General features: G+C 43.2%; 1 protein-coding gene across 1 annotated transcript in view; it reads right to left on the bottom strand.

Moving 5' to 3' along the window:
• TMCO1 (transmembrane and coiled-coil domains 1) overlaps positions 1-17,432 on the bottom strand; it is a 121,610-nt gene that overhangs the window by 68,066 nt on the left and 36,112 nt on the right. The window contains exons 4-5 of the mRNA XM_085601539.1: positions 12,553-12,599; positions 10,404-10,471 (exon numbers count right to left, since the gene is read on the bottom strand). Of these exons, the coding sequence (XP_085457665.1) occupies positions 10,404-10,471; positions 12,553-12,599 (115 nt within the window). The remainder of the gene's footprint in view (positions 1-10,403; positions 10,472-12,552; positions 12,600-17,432) is intronic.

Raw genomic sequence — 17,432 nt, forward strand, 5'->3', positions numbered from 1 at the left:
CTGAAAGTGCAGAGGCCTGCTAACCAGACCTCAGTGCCAGTGTTCTAACCCTACACAAAAACAAAGTTAAATTGGATACACCCAATTGGCAAATACGGACTTACTTAGAAGCCCCTAGTATATGGTACTCAAGATACCCAGGGACTGTTAGGCAGAGTGTTCACCCAGGCACTGTTTGTGCCACTCTGAATGTGACAGAGCTAAAACGGACCCCAGCCTTACACTGCTAGTTCGACTTTGCCATTTTACCCACTGGCAAAGTCACCTCTTCCCTTAAGGATATATGAAACTCTCTCCTAAGGCAGGCCTATCGAGCCCTATTGCAGGGAGTGGTATATCATTAAGTAAAACATATGATTTTCAATGTGTCTTGGCTGCAAAACTTCAAAATTGTTGTTTGGCTGTGGAAAGGTTGGAAGCCCCATTGGCTAATACAGGGTTACCGGCTGGCACCCTAGCCCGACTAACTTCTGAGTGGAACTACCTGTTATAGTCCAATAAGGAATCGAATTAATTGGGACATTAAATCCAACCAGATGCCCAAGCCAGATTTAAAGTCACTATTAAAGTTAAGCAACTTTTAGAAAGTTGCCACTCAGCACTCCAGCTAGTCCAGTGGCCTCACAAAGGCACTGACACAGACTGGTTTCTGACCACCTGGGGAGACGTGTGAACGACTCCCAGGCCTGGGAACAAAGGCAGTTGCCGCACACAGAGGTTTCGCCTCCTCTCCCAGGATGCCCCCTCAGTGCGTTAGCCCAAAAGGCACCCTTTAATGTGGCTCCACCTCGAAGGGCCGCTTGTGACAACATCCCTGAGGAGTATGGCTTTTGTGCCTGCAGACAATTAGGAAAAAGAGCCAAGGAAGGGAAACCTGTGTCCAAACAGGTTGTCTGTTGGGCATGTAGCCCACTGGTAGCCTCCCCTCTAGGGTGGGTCAGAGAAGGTTGGAAGAGACCTTTCAAGGAGCCCAAACAGGACATTCTAGATAATCTACTAGGCCTAGTGCATGGCTTGGTGTGTTGGAGCTTGTAGTCCTGCGAACACTCCAAGACAAATGGACTGGGCCTTACCCTATCTTGGAAAAGAATGGAGAAGTCCCATACTTGGTGGACTTGGGTACTTCAAGAAACCCCTACAGGGTGGTCCATGTGAGTAGGTTTAAGTTACATCATGAAAGAGCCGACATTACAGTGCTCATGCTGACAAACGGTGGAGAGGAAGAAAGTGAACCTCTCCCAGACGTCAACCAATGTCAAAGATGGTTCAGGGGATGGAATAGTTCTCTCCAACACTGAGTAATCCGCAGTAGAGAGACTGTTACAACTTGCTTGGACAGTTAGCAGACTTGTTTTCCTCGACTACAGGTTTGACAACATGGTGCACACATGATGTGAACACCGGTGACAGTTTACCTGTCAAAAGTAAGATTTAAAGACGGTTAGGCCAGGTCAAGGCTAGCATTAAAGCAGAGGTTGCCAAAATGCTAGAGTTTGGGATGATTGAGCCCTTTAGTAGTCCTTGGGCCAGCCCAGCGGTTGTGGTGCCCAAACCCAACTCAAAAGATGTTATATAAAATGTGTAAAGCGCAGCTTACGCTCCGGGGAGCATCATGGCGCTATGTGTGGCCCTACATAGACAAACGGAACGTAACTCGAAAATCATGAGTGAGAATCATAGACCATCTGGAGCATTAAAAATGCAGGTTTTCAAGTATTTGCTGAAGTTAGTCCCTGTTTGAATGAAACAAAGATGACTAGGAAGAAGGTTCCAGGCTTTGGTCCCTAGGACCGCAACTGATTTGCCACCCTTGGTGATGCACCTAAAGCTAGGGGGCTTAAGGAGGTTCGCTGACAGGGAGCTGCGTCACATAGGGAGTGAACCTGGACCTTAGATATTCAGGTCCTGAAGATCTGAAAGCTATGTAGGTAATTACCAGGATCTTGAAAAAGACTCCTTTGTGGATGGGCAGCCAGTGTAATAATTTCAAAACAGCTGAGGATCCCCGTGGCCATTTCAAGACTAACCGTGCGGCTGCATGTTGGACCATCTGTAGTTTCTTTAGGACGGACTTATTGGTCCCTACATATAAACTGTTGCAGTAATCCAATCTTGTTGTAATTAGGGCTACTGCTACTGGCTTTCTGCCCGTGCAGGGGAGTAGATCAAATACCTTTTAAAGGGACTTTATCAAGTAAAAACAGGTACCTGCCACCGCTAAATATTGCTGACGAAAAGATAGTACTGAATTGAATTGCACTCCCAAATTCTTTACCACATTCACTATGGGGGGGGGGTTTATGATATCTTTGGGCCACCAGTGGACGGGAGATAAAATATCGGATATTCCTAATGGCATAATCTCTATTTTTTGCGTGTTACACTTCAGGTGATTCACTTCCAGCCAGTGGAATGATGCTGTTAGACAACGTTGTAGATTCTCTTCGGCCTTGGTTTAGTGTTTGTCTAACACCAAAATTAGCTGTGTATCATCAGCATACGAGATAGTCTCAATGTTGAAAGATATAATCAGGCTAATGAGAGGAGCCATATAAACAACATTAAATAGCCCATGACTCGGAGCAGAGCCCTGCGGGACCCCAGAAAATAGTTTTTTTGTTTCTACTGACTGGTAATGGACAAGAGTGACAACTTGTCTCTGGTTAAACAAAAAAGATTTTAGCCAGGCCAAGGCCAGATGAGAGATGCCATAAGTTTTGAGAAGGTCCAGCAGAATGTCAATGAGAGATCGTATCAAATGCGGCTGTTATGGGTCCAATAAAATCAGCACAGCATTTTTTCCCTAATCTAAGGCGAACTTGAGGGTTTCCGCGGTGTATAGTAATGCCGATTCTGTTGAATGCTTGGGCCTGAAGCCTGATTGACTAGGATGTAGAATATTTGCCTCTTCTAGTTAAGAGATCAATTGGATATTGACTAATTTCTCTTTGATTTTACCGAGGCAAGGAAGCAGGGAAATAGGACGGAGATTAGAGAGTGTGGTAGGGTCGGCAAGTTGTTTCTTCTGAAGAGGTTTAACTGCAGCGATTTTTCATTCAAAGGGTACTTCCGCTTGTGAGAGAGGAAATTATTATCGTATTTATAACTGGATTAGTGACGTCTACAATGGCATGCAAAACCTCGGGGGGGGGGCAGGGGTCAAACGGAGACCCTGATATACAGGAGATAATGGCGTGGCTTGACTGTTCGAAGCTAATAGTTTGAATAGATTGGAGGGTCTGTCTATCACCCCCATAATTAGAAGATACCTCTGTGGGCAATGAGAGGGGTGTTTTAAAATATTTTTATAAAAATTAACTTTTGGTTAAAAAATATAATTAGCGATTCGATCGATGGTGGGATCTCTTGTTGAAGTACTTTAGGGTGGGTGAAAGAATTCACTATATTAAAAATGTTTTTTTGATCCGAGTCGGCAAGCCTAAATAGATTAGTAGAGTAGGATTTCTTTTTGACTTTGATCTGTTGCTGGTTTTAAGAGCCATTTTGAAAAAGAGTTAGTTCTTGTGTGTAGCGTCTCTGCCATCTGCGTTCCAATTGTCTGCAATGTCTGTGTAGTTCTCTCAACTTTTGAGTGTACAAGGAGGCAGAAGGTTTCTTGGAGGGATTCTTATTCAGAGGAATTTGTGGGGCGAAGATATTGCGGAGTGTAAACATCAATAAATTAAAAGTGCTGGGTGTATAATGGTGGTGTCGAATGAAGTTGTTTACCCGAGCTGAGATTCTGAGTGGACTACAGAGGACTAAATACAGTCACAAAGACTGATGTCCACCCGATCCCCAGAGATGAGCTCATTGATAGGTTGGGGGCTGATAAATATCTGTAGCCCTTTCGGCCCAATAGGGGTTGCGTGCCCAAGTATCTGTAAAATGGTAAATGAGTTAATGAACTGTATATTTGCTTTAATGAAAACACATTCTGAAAAACTAATGTGGATTTCAAAGTCTCAACCATGACCTAACTGTAGCAGCGGCCTCTTGAAGAATGGGACTGGTTGAACATTTTTACCAGGGCTCATTTGGTTTCCAGTCCAGCACTGGCGATTGCACTAAAGAATGCAGATATAGACAGAAAGAACTGGACATCCATACAATATCCACACAAAACCACATTTAAACAAGGCAACCAAACATGTACGTAGCGAATGGACCAGGGTCTGTATTATACATTGGGCGCACCGTCCCAGTTTGTGCCACGGTGCCCTTTTCAAAAGGTGTGCCTGCCGCAGACTGGGATAATGTGCACTATTACAATAAATGCATTGCCACAGAGGCAGCCGCAAACTTGCACTGCCGTAGGTGCAGTACATTCAGTGAAATATAGAGTGTCTGTTTTCAAAACTAATCAGGTTTGTCTGTGTAGGCCGCACCCTGCCTGCACTTTAAAGAAGGCATAGGCATCCCCCTGCAGGCGGGTGCAGTGAACAACTGCACCCACCTGCCAACGGATTTCTGAGGCATCCATGTAAACGCTTTTGCCCAATCCAGAGGGCTGCCCTGATAGGCCACACCAACAGCGCACCACGATTTTTAGCGCAGTTCGTGAGCCTCCTAGGGCATGTTTGCCTATGCACCCACGTTCGTAATACGGAGCAGGCGCACATACAAATGAGGGAAACACCCTCACACAACAGTGCTGGTTCTATATGTACGCAAGCCATCAGTACATGTATGTAAAAATGAAAAAAATATTAACATAAAATATGTCTCAACTTTTTTGATACAGACAATGACAAAAAAAAAATGTTTTGATAAAATAGCAAATTGTTTGTGCTTTGTCTTTAAAGTAGGTAGCCCAAGTGAGCTGGTTCAGCCTTGTAAAAAAAGAAATATAGGTCAAGTGGGAGCTTTTGAGATGGATGTTGGTTACTTGTTGTCCCCCTTTTCTCCCAGACCTACATTTGAAAAGTTAGAGGGAGTTCCATTATCAAGGAGTGTATCGGAGCCCCTTACAAAGTCACTGACTTTCAGGTAATACAAAGTTTCAAAACATGTTAAGGGCTCAATTGATATAGAATGGAACACAAAATATATTGCAAAGCTACTGAAATACATCAGATAATGATTTGTAATCAAACACACAATACTTCCACAAAAAATCATTATACAATTCTAACGACCACCACCCCATTATTCAGGAAGAGTTGGGACATTTTGCACTGCTTTTTTACTTTTACTAAAAACATCTTAGTGTTGAAGATTTGTTAGTGTTGCTTTTTTCTTAAGTTTGTAGTTTTTTAGAACCTGAAACTTTGGACATATTCACAAAGGTAAATTTGATCCTACATGTACCATAACATTTTTATGTCTGCCTGGAATTTACAAAGGGATTCCTGACAGGCATAAATGGTTTTACAAGAGTAGTCAAAAGGTGCTCAAAGGAATGGTTTGCCTTAAATATTTGTGAATGCCTACAGGCATGTTCGTTTGTGGGCATTCCCAAACATCTCTCGGAGTAACTCCCCTTCTAGGTTGGCAAGAGGGTACATATCACTCCACGTTTTGATGGGGTGTGGATGAAGGAATTTCCCCATGGAGAAAAAAATGTGTGCATTTGCACAATGAGCTGCATTCCTACCATGAGGCCTTCTCTGCCATGAGAATTCTGCACAGAGGGAATAGAAGCAGCAGGAAAAATCCCCTGACCATCCCACGTGTAAACCTACACCTGGTGCAGCTTTCTAGTTTTATTACTGGGAATGTTGGTGAATATGGACTAACAGAAAAATAGTCTCAGGTGGAGGCAGAAATCGGAGTCCATATTTTTACATTTCTTTTTGTGAATATGTACTTTTCTTTTTAAAGCGACGCATAGATGTCTGTAGGTGGCACACTAATAGCACCTATATACAGGTATTCATCGTGTGCATAAATCAGTTGTGATAGAATCTTTTTTTTGGCAGCTTTCAAAGCACAAAGTTTCTTTTGTTCAGTGTATCTGTAAAGACTGCTGCACATTATGTACAATCTCAAAGCAATCGGAAAATTAAATAAACAACTATTAAAATGTTAGTTCCAATTTCACGCAACCAAATCCTCTCCAAAGGAAAATACTTATGTCATAGCTCGGTGTCTCTATGCCTTTTAATTGCCCTTGGATTGAAACCTATTCTGTCATTTAGTGCAGAGTGACCAGTGCAGAGCGCCCCAGTGTTTACTTGTGAATGGGGCAGCTGAGAAAGCAGTTTCACCCCTGGTGAGATTTCACACCTGTTCCATAGACATTTTACGCACCCCAAATCAGTGGTCACTGTTGAGCAGAAGCCATTAAGCAGAGAGTGCAGGGCAACAACTGTCAGAAAAGTGAGAACGGGTACACTGGTCTCCAAAAACAATACATACTAAACAGAGGCTCAGCAAATGTATAAATGTCCTTGCAAGAACAAGAGCAGGGAAGATGGGGTCTACACCCCTTCCAGCCCAATGGGCGTTGTGCGCCTGTACTACATGCCATGGTACATTCAGGGCAGTTTGGACTGGAGAGGTTGTGGCTTGAGGGACACCTGCACACCTGTTGTTGGCCATGTCCTGGTCCGACACCCTTCTGAGGAGAGGTGCAAAAGGGAGTGGAGGAGGCCACAGGTCGGCAAATAATGTCCGGATGTCTTTCGTTGGACAGTCCCTCGGACACAATCTATCCCCTCTATAGCCGAAAGAGAAAAATTGTCTCTTCTATGCTCAAAACAATCACTTCTTATTCAATGGGACTCGCAGCTTCCTTTCACAGGAGATGGTGGATAGTAGGAATGGAAAAGATCCTCAAAACAGCTCAAAGAAGGTATTGAGAGTTCAGGAAATGTTGTGACATCTTGTAAGACCAAGTGGGTAAAAGGTTCAGGAGATGCAGTACCCTAGGAGGTCGCACGTCGATGAGAACTCTAATATTGATATCTATTATGCAACAAAGAGAGAAAGCTTCATTTTAGGAGGGAGGTTGGAGAACTTCACTAACTGACCCAGGATAATGAAAACAGTAGGCAGGAGTGAATGTGAGTACTGTGGATTTCAGAGCGATCTGAATGGTGCGAACTAGGGCAGAGTTTGGGAATTAGGGATAAGTGGGGGGGCCGGTGGCTGTTAAATTAGTTGAAGCCGTCAACGTGTTGTTAAAATGACAATAAAATAGCATTGAACACAAACGTTTTCACTATGAGTTCTAGGCTGCATTATTAATTAAAGTGTGAAAGAGATGCCTGTGACTTAGAACATTTAAATAACAATTACAAATGTTGCTTCTAAAATGACATACAATATGATTTAGCATATTTGGTCCTTTCATATAAGGCTCAAAAAGTCAGGAGGCTGCTTCAATGCACCAAAGAAAATATTACATGATCAAAAATCTCCAACACTATGTTACAGATTTTTTATATGTGCCAAGGAAATGTCAATGATAACATTAATAGAAGTCCATCCGTAGTTCTTAACACAATCTCTTCATTCGTTAACTTGCTTAACTATTTACTGAGAAGTAAACCCGGAATTCATTAGAGTGGTTACAGATATAGGTTCATCTGTAAGGGGCTATGTAGTATAGGTTTACCTTGCAAACTGCATTACTGTCAACGTTCCTAGTGTATTGTAAATGTTAAATAAATAACGTGCTGATTTGCATGAATCACCAGGGCGGACAAAAAGGTGTGAGCCCCTTCAGAAATCTATTTGCAATAAGAGACTTTAATAGTGACAGTTGGTCGGGCAACCATAGAAAGGCAGAAACGCAACCCTTTAGTGTCCAGAGTAGTGCCCTCGGCAGGCATATATCGACTTAGTGGAGGGACACCTGGCTGTCAGGATAACTTGGCATACTTCAGAAGGAAGGTCAAATTCTATCAACTGCAGCCGCTCAATCTCCACTCGAGGAGGCGGAGGGTTGACATGTTGGGTGGAGGAGTCTCCCCCTGCTGCTGTGACAGAAGATCCTCACAAACGGGCAGCCTGATCAGAGGATCGATGCTTATCTGCAGAAGCCAGGGATACCAAACTCTCCGCGCCCTGACAGGAGCCACAAGAATTACGTGAGCCTGGTCTCACCTTCTCTTCTTGAGCACTCTAGGCAGGAATGGTATGGGCGGAAAGGTGTATAGGAGGCCTGAACTCCACTCGAGACGAAAAGCGTCACAGAGCGAGAGCCACCTTGGAAACTCCAACGCGCAAAACTGCTGACAATGCACGTTCTCTTCAGAGGCAAACAGTTCTAACCAAGGCTCTCCTCACTGCTGAAAGAGTCCTTGCGCTACCTCTGGATGGAGATGCCACTCGTGATCAGCTATGCACCAACAGCTGAGTTTGTCCGCCCTGGCGTTCAGGGAACTGGCCAGGTGTTGAACCACAAGGGATATGCCCTGTTGTTCCAGCCAAGTCCAGAGATGTAGGGCCTCCTGACAGAGGGTCCACGACGCCACTCCACCCCACCTTATTTGTTGCAGTACCACTGGGCAGTGGTGTTGTCCGTGAACATCTGAACCAGCCTCCCCTTGAGAGATGGTAAGAAGGCTTTCAGTGCCCGAAGCACCAACAGGTTGATGTGGAGCCCAGCTTCTGCCAGAGACCAGAGTCCTGTGATCTCCACTTCTCCCAGATGGCTGCCCAATCCCAGGAGTGACCCATCTGTCACCACTGTGAGATCTGGGTGGGAAAAGAAGAGAGTTCTGTCTGTGACCCATTTGCAGTTTGTCAGCCACCACTGTAGATCTTGTGCAGTTCCCTACAAGATCTGGACCAGGTCAGTGAGATTCCCTTGATGCTTCGCCCACTGGAACTTCAGGTCCCATTGCAGAGGCTGCATATTACCATCTTCAATGATTCACTAGCAGTATGCAGGAGGCAATGAGGCCCAGCAGCCTCAGTCTGTCTCACCAAAATGCAGGATAGAGGCTGAAACATCAGTATCATAGCCTGAATATTCTGGACTCGCCATTCGGGAGGATAGGCCCAAAACTGCACTGTGTCCAGGACAGCTCTGATGAAAGGGGGCGTCTGAGAAGGAGTCAGATATGACTTTGGCACGCTGATAGTGAACCCCAATGAATGCAAGAAGTTTGCCGTAGTCTGGACGTGGGATACAACCGCCTGGGGCGAGCCCGCCAACATCAGTCATTGAGATAGGGGGAAGACTAGAGCCCCTGATCTCCGCAGATGAGCCGTGGCCACTGCAATCAACTTGGTGAACACCAGATGGGCACTGGTGAGGTAAATGGGGAACGTGGTAAAATGAAAGTGCTTGTGGCCCACCGTAAACTGCAGGTAGCGGCGATGGGCAGGTAGGAGAGGAATATGGAAATAAGTGTCCTACAAGTCCAGCGCTACCATCCAGTCTTCCAGGTCCAGTGTAGACAGAACCTGAGCAAGGGTGAGCATCCTGAACTTCTCTTTCCGGAGGAAGTAATTGAGGGATCCGAGGTAGAGGACAGGACGATGGTCTCCGTCCTTTTCGGGGACCATAAAGTAGATGGACTAGCAACCACAACCTATTTCTGGCACCGGAACCCTCTCTATGGTCCCCTTGGCCAAGAAAGGCACGGTGATTCTCCGTCAGCCAATCGTAAGTTGGAGGCAATAGTCTTGATGTGGCAAGCTGGTGCAATGGTGTTTTTATTGTAAGAATATGCCGCAAGTACGCTTTATGCTTGCAATAAAATAAAAATACATTTAAGAAACTTTCACCGATGCAGCTGTTTTACTAGGGTTGTATTTTTAAACAGGCCTTTCAGTTGTGTATGCATTTTATTATTTTTGTGAAGGAGACTAGAACAAATCACCAGCTTAAAAAGCACTTAATTCGCAGACTGCTACAGTATTACATGGTCACTTTAGCATTTTATGGTATGAAATTAAAAAAGGAGTGCATCGTAAATAAATAGTCTGTATTTAATCATAAAGAGCTAATGCTATTAAAAAAAATATATTCATACTTTGCAGCTAAAGAGAATGGAACCTAAAAGGGCTGACGTGAACAATGCACACAGGCTTTGTGCAGTATCTCAAAGTTAAGGGAGCCAATGAGTAATGTGGGCAGACCTATTGCCTGATGCAGTATGCTGTGGTGAGTGGAAGCAAAATGTGAATGACAATTTAACAGACCAAAGGATGAAGCTTGTCTGATCAAACCCCCTTTATGGATATTATGTAGGATTTATTTTGGGGAAACAATAGACTGGCAGACAGCGAAAGAGGCCAAAAAGGCAACACATAAAAAGCAGAGGAAGATGAGCATGAGCCACTGGAGAAGATGAATGAGTTTTCACCTCAACAGATAAAATCACAGGTCAAACCTCACGAAGAACCGAAGGCTCAGACTGCAAGATATCAACAACAGACACAAAGTTTGTGAGTGTTACAGCAAGTGTCAGATGGAGAAGCCACAAAAGGCCATCTTCACTTACATGGAGTTGAACATGCCCATCAAAGCTGTGAAGCAGAATCCAATAGCAAACATGGACTTCATTCGGACCTGCAGTGGAAAAAAAAAAAGCTTGCAATTAACTTTTAAACTTCTGCAAGAAAATCTGTGAAAAACAATGCAAGCACATAGAAAACGATCAGACTCGTGTAGCGGCCATGCTAAATTCTCAGACAGTGGGAGGGTTAGCAGGCAAATCGCACGCAACTGGTGTTAACACATGTTGCTCCATTTTGACGTTGCTCAATAAAGCGCATGGTATACACTGATGGTAGACTAGGAACTGGTTGAACGTGAGATCAAACCACCAACAAACCATCACTTAGCAGTAGCACTATCCAATGTGGGTGATGTTGTTTCAATGTCTACAGGTTAGGGATGAGATGGCTAAACCTGCATCATGTACAAATGGGATGCCCCACTAAAAGGGTTATAGTTTAAAACCTAAACCGCGCACCAATTCCAGAAAAGTGCAGGTCAACAACAAAAGGAAAATTTGTCAGTAAAGCCTTCCTTTAGTTGTTCACGGTAAGGAGGTTCAAAGTATGCATATTATAGAAGATGCCAACTCTCAAAGCCTCCCAAGACATTAGACTCTGCGATCCATCATCCTAAAATCTGATGACATTCATTAGGAGGAACAGCACTACTCAGGACAAGGAATATAATGATGCCATGGCAGACAGGAAACAAAAGCAGTTCAATGCCAGGGATAGACAGGAGATACTCAGCACAAGCAGGACCACAATGACTGTGAGGGAAGAAGGGATATGAGACACTCAGTATTCCGTGTGGCATGATGCTTCTTACGCAAGAAAAGGCCAGCGCCTTAGCAGCACCTGCTAGAGAGATGCAAGAGAGGCTCAGCAATGGGAATAGCAGGATAATGGGAATGCTTCTCATTGGAAGCAGGCCCATGTCTGGGAAAGATGAGAAATGTCCAGCACCGAGAGAAGCTGATAACCTGGAAGGACACAGAATTCTCAGAAACCAAGTTAGCACAACGTTTGTCAGGGCAGAGGATGCTCAGCACCAGGCCCATTACAATGCAGAAACAAACCGCAGCTAATCATTTCAGCAGCAGCATTCTCACGGAATCTGCGAGGGCAGGGATATGTTCAGCATTAGACAACACAACGCTTGAGATGGGCAGGAGGTGCTCACCACAAGATGAAGCGCAGAGTCTGGAGGACAGCTCAGCACCCATTGGAACACAAAACCAGGACAACAGAAAAGGCTCAGCACCAGGCACAGAACAAATATCGAAAGATAGGAGGTTCTCTTCACCAGGTACAGCACACTTGGGACAGACTAGAAATGCTACGTACAATGTATCACAAAAAGCCCAAAAGCCTCGGCGGATGTTCGGCACCAGAAATAGTACAATACCTGGAAAGATGTGAGCATTAGCTTAACCCCTTGCGTGCGGGTTTATTTCTCCCGCTGTGCGGGAGAAATAAACGGCGTTCGCGATCACGACGGCTCCCGGCCGTCGTGCGCACACGCCCACCGTAATGCACTACGGCCGGGAGCCGTCGTGCTCTCACAAGGGGTTAAACTTTCAGATTATAAAAATAGAGGACAATCTCGCGCACAACAGTAGGTTAAGGAATGGGGTCTCCAGGCTGCTGATCTGACCAATCTTGCTATGAAACGGTGGTAAATTAACAGAAAACAGATCCAGACAATTTGGGTCAGGCCCAAAAAGGCCAAACAAAACTGGGTTTTGCTTGCACTTTTGTCACAATGACCAAGTGAACAAAAGCACATTCTAAGCAACAAAATGTAGCCTTGTGATCAACCTGTGAAAACAACTGTCCAAAGCTGCTCATCTACTAGTGGTGTCATAAGAGTCAGATTTTGCAACAAGGTCTAGACTTAAATGCAACACTGAAGGGGGCGGATCATCTACACTGCCCGAAACGGTGGTAAGAAGTGAATGATTCTTTCAAGTAAGAACCGCTGCCAAGATGCTTCTGTTTACAAGCAGCAGGGTAACACAGACAAATGCTGAAGTTCTGAGAATTTTCAACACAACGGTAGGTCAGGAGCAAACAATACCCTGCAATAGGGCATGGTTGACATTTAAATAAACACAAAAATCAGTCTTGTGCTCTGCAAGGGTTTCTTACCATGGACAGGTCCCGGTTATTGTTCTTTAGTTTCTCCTCTTGACGTTCTGCAAATAAAAAGAGCAAATAGTTTGGTGCAGAATCTTCATGCTTACAAAGTGGCAAATGCGATTTCTAAAGAGAAATTAGATGAGTGGAATTGGTTTCTGAATTTTAAGCAGAGGCCGGACTTGGGCATCAGTCTGCCTAAAATCAAATATTTGAACCTCAACAGATCTTCCAACATTTCTTTTGTTTAATGTAAACTCCTCGCTCTATTCACAAAAGGTTATAGAACTCAACACGTTGTGTATTTTAAGCAAGACTATTCTGAGTTTGGCTTTTTAAGGGCTGCAAGAAGTATATCTCGTTAGTATCCCGTGGGAGCATCAATCCATCAGGGATGGAACCCTGCTTCAGATCAAGTTGACTTTTCTTCCCAATCGTGGACAGCAGATTGCAATGCCTTTCAACCAGGAAGGTTTGTGTCAGTTAATGAACTGTCATATGTCCCTATTGCTTTGTTAAATGCAAGGTCTATACTTGCAGTCTGATATTTAAAGCAGTTTTCTTTCTTCACCCCGAATGAAAAGGCCAGCAATGAAGACAGTTCAGGAGCAATGAAAAATCCCATCAATGCCATAAATCAATTAGGAACAAGGGGAAGGTAGGCCAATGGTGCGAGTAGTTATCCTAGCTCTTCAAGAGCTAATTAGACATCAGGTGGTAGTGGGTGAGGCAGCAGCTAAAACTGCAGGATGAGTGGTGTGTGGAGAAGTTAGTCTTACACCCAGAAGGTACCATCTGTGGCATGCTTCATCATCAGATCCTCACCCACTACACCTAGTGTGAGTGGGTGGCTTGAAGCAATTTGTAAGCGGAGCTCTATAGCTAAGAATAATGAATTTAGAATGTGAATTAAAATGGCCTTCCAGATCCCAACTCCTTTTTATTATGGAGGTCCTTTGGTCGAGATAAAAACAACCAGATGTTTTGGGGGTACAATGACCCATTGAATCAGTGGTTCAACATGTTTCAGCCTTTTGTATGCCACCAAGGGTCAGAAGCTTTCCACAGGACCAAAAACTATGTTGAATCCCTACGATTCTGGACTACTTAAATGGAACAAACAACATGAAGCATGCACGCAGCGTGAAGCATACACGCAACATAGAGACCCTAATGAACCTTTTGCTCATTATAGTCTCTAGATTGGAAAAAGTAAATACTGTTATGTACCCGATAGGGGGTATCCCTTGTCCCCTTACAATACATTTTGTCATCCTTTGGCACAACATGCTTAAAACATGTGGAACAAGGCATGCAAACATGTTGGGTCACCCATCCACCACGCCGAAAGAATTCACCCTGCACGTGACCATATATTTAAAAGCACACACAGTAAGGCAGAATAAAATGACAAACCCTGTATAGCATGCACACACAATGGTTGATAAAAAAGTCTCTGCTATGACCTACATGTCCTATGTTTTAGTAAGGCTACATAAGGCAGTGGGGACAGGCGATCCATGTAGTCACACACTGAGAATATAGGAAAGATTGTGAGCTACTGATCCCCTCGTGAGTTATGCGGTTTGCCTCCAGTTACTGCTTGTTCAAAAAGACCCCTGAACTTACTTAGTCATTGGAAATCATACTCCCTTTACGGTTCACTGACAATATATCAAGTTAAAAATACAGATGTTAAAAATATCGACTCCCTATAATTGAAAGTACAAAAATACCGAACAAAAATATATTGATTGCACTAATATACTTCTCCAAAATATCAATTTTCAAATATATATATTTATACTTGCACTTTTTCACTGTTTACATATTTATTGCAAACTGCGACTTTTGCTCATTTGCCTAAGTATGAATATTTATATGTATATTTTTAACAATATGACAAATAATATTGTGAAACAATGTTTACATTTAGTAATTTTGCAAACAACGGCATATCGAGTCTGTTTTCACTGTTTTTTCACCGTTATATAAGCTTTGATTGGCCGTATGCATGTCATGTGATCAAGACAGTGGTACACTGTCGAAACGCGTAATGATGCTATGCCAGAATTGCTGATAACCTAAGCAATAAACTGCACTGAATACCAGAACACGCTGTGGTCCGTACCTGTTTTTCCTGGGACTCTCAGACAAGACGGGACCGTGATACTTTGTATACATTTTGGGGAAGTTTGGCCGTCTTCCCTTCTATGGACCCTCTCATCGTAACGGGCAGGTAGAATCATACAGCCATTACTTGTGAAAACCCGGAAGGAGTATTTCTTTCAAGCCAGCCCCCCGCAGCTTAACCTGAGGAGAAGAGCGAAATCCCGCGTAACCCAACTTTCCGAAATCAGCCGACGACTCAACGGAGGTCGGAGGACGCCGACGAGGAGAGGAGTGACTCCGGAAGGGTAAGCGGAATCAGCTATACCTCATATGTGGCATACAGGCGGGTGATTGAGATTCGTGTTCACAACAACACCAGCGCTCCGTGAGATACATTCACGAGAGTAACAAGCGCATTAGTACAGAAACCTTTTGCAATATACAGCGACACTAATAACATTGTAAAATGGCTACATCAGCAGATGCGCTGCGGGCCAGAGAAGCTACAGCAGACGCTTTATTCTCAAATCTTCCAGCAACTAATATAACCCATAATGGCAACAAAGACGCTTCAGGTGATAATCATGACGTTAAAACAATGTTGAAAAGTTTGGAGAAACTATTAAAAACGGAACTCACTAAATGGTGGGAGAAAAAAAGCCTGGAAAAATACAAATAAGTGGGTCGCGTCCCACGTGGTCTCAGAATACTTACGCGCCATCTTTTGAAAACCCCAATCGCTCAATGCTAAAAGAATGGGCAAACAATAATCTAGAAGCATCCATGAATATGGTAACAATTTTAATAAAATATGCAGAGATCGACAGAAATGAGATCATCAAAAAAATTGAATCATTAAACAGTATATTGGATGCACATGAACAAAAAGAACTCATTAAAAAAAGTCGTGAAGAAATTAAGTCAAGACTAACCAAACATGAAGAAACAATCAAAGCAAGAAAAATCTGGAAATTTACGAGGGACAAGACAGATTATGAAACAGGAAGGGTGTTCACATTTGCAAGAAAATTCGACAACGCGAAAAGACAAGCTCTGACCACCAAAATTACCAGCGGTAACAGTGTAACCGAAGAGAGAAATGATACACCAAGTACTGACACAAGCTCTATAAGCAGTAACTATGAATCTGATGACAGTGTATCAAATAACCATCTAACAAGACTCCCAACAAATTATACCCCCTCGGAGGAATTGGGGTTTCTAATAGAAGATCGCCGCCATACTCTGCGCTCACACGATCCCAAGAAGACAAACGCCGGGAAAACAACACTAGGAGAAAACAAAGGAGAAAAGTCGAGAGGAAGAGGCAGAGGGAGCAGGGGGAAAAAATGGTAATGACAGAAACCAAACAAATAGCCCCAGACAACACTGTGATCAATCTATCCAACATCGAATTAACAGTAGCGGAATTACAATTACTATCACTTGGTTTATCATTTTGTCCAGGCAACAATTTCAAATACCCACAAACTCGAGTTGACGTGTTCAAATTCATCAGGAAACTAAAGCTGAGAAAACATTTCAAACTGAACAAAATGACTGAAAAAGCCAATACCGCTGAACCCGCCAATACTATTGATGAGCTGTTTCAAGTTTGTCACATTCCACTACTCCGCTCTATGCATGCCTTAGCAAAAGAGGAACCTAATATAATCCAACCAACACAAGAAGATATGTTAGAAATGGGCATGCAGGGCAATGTGATTAGTCCAACACCATTTCGACCACCGTCATCATTTATCCCGATGATGCCTAGAGATGCTATTGATATATTCAGTGACTGTGTTACAGAAGACTTGAAAAAACTCAATCAAAAAATATTACGCACACAAAAACACAAAAATCTACAATATTCTAAATTAATGCGTAAGCTACAATCACATGGAGATCTGATTATCAATAACTCCGACAAAGGTGGCAACATTGTCCTATGGCCCCGGCATATGTATATGGAGGAAGCACATAAACACTTGGGAGACAATGAATGCTATGGAAAGGCAACATTCAATGATTTGAAAAGAATTAAAGAACTAGTATCTAAAGAACTATCAAAATGGAAAAGAATGGGACTGTTGACTAAAAATGAATTGGAATTTCTAAGGAACGATCACCCTATTACACCAGTACTTTATTTCATCCCTAAAGTACACAAAAAAACAAATCCAGTCCCAGGGAGACCCATAATATCAGCACAAAAGGGACTCCTGGAGAACAAGTCAAAATATGTGGATTTCTTTCTCCATGAACATGTGGAATCATTGGACTCATATATTCGTGACAACAGCCATTTCATATCCAAACTTCAAACCATTGAATGGAAAAAAGAATATGTCTTTCTGGTCATGGACATAAGTTCTCTATACACCAGTATTCGACATTCTGATGGTATATTGGCTAGTGGATACTTTGTCTAAACGCTCCAGTATCTTTTATCAACACAATATAATGCTGTTAGACATGATCAACATCTGTTTAACCAACAATTTCTTTATCTTTAACAAGGAGGTGTTTCAACAGCTATGCGATGGGGGCATGTTTTTCCCCCAGCTATGCGTGTCTTCACGTAGGCTGGTGGGAGGAGCATGTCCTCAAAACCACTCACAAGGAGATGTTTGATACACATGTTATACAATGGTGGCGTTTTATAGATGATGTTTTCGTCATCTGGAGGGGCACTAAGGAAACAGCTTATGAATTTGTTAAAAACATAAACGTCAATAACCTAAACTTGAATTTTACGGCAGACATAAATGAGAAAT

Source organism: Triturus cristatus, chromosome 4_2 (genome assembly GCF_964204655.1).
Source record: "Triturus cristatus chromosome 4_2, aTriCri1.1, whole genome shotgun sequence".
Taxonomy (NCBI): Eukaryota; Metazoa; Chordata; class Amphibia; order Caudata; family Salamandridae; genus Triturus; species Triturus cristatus.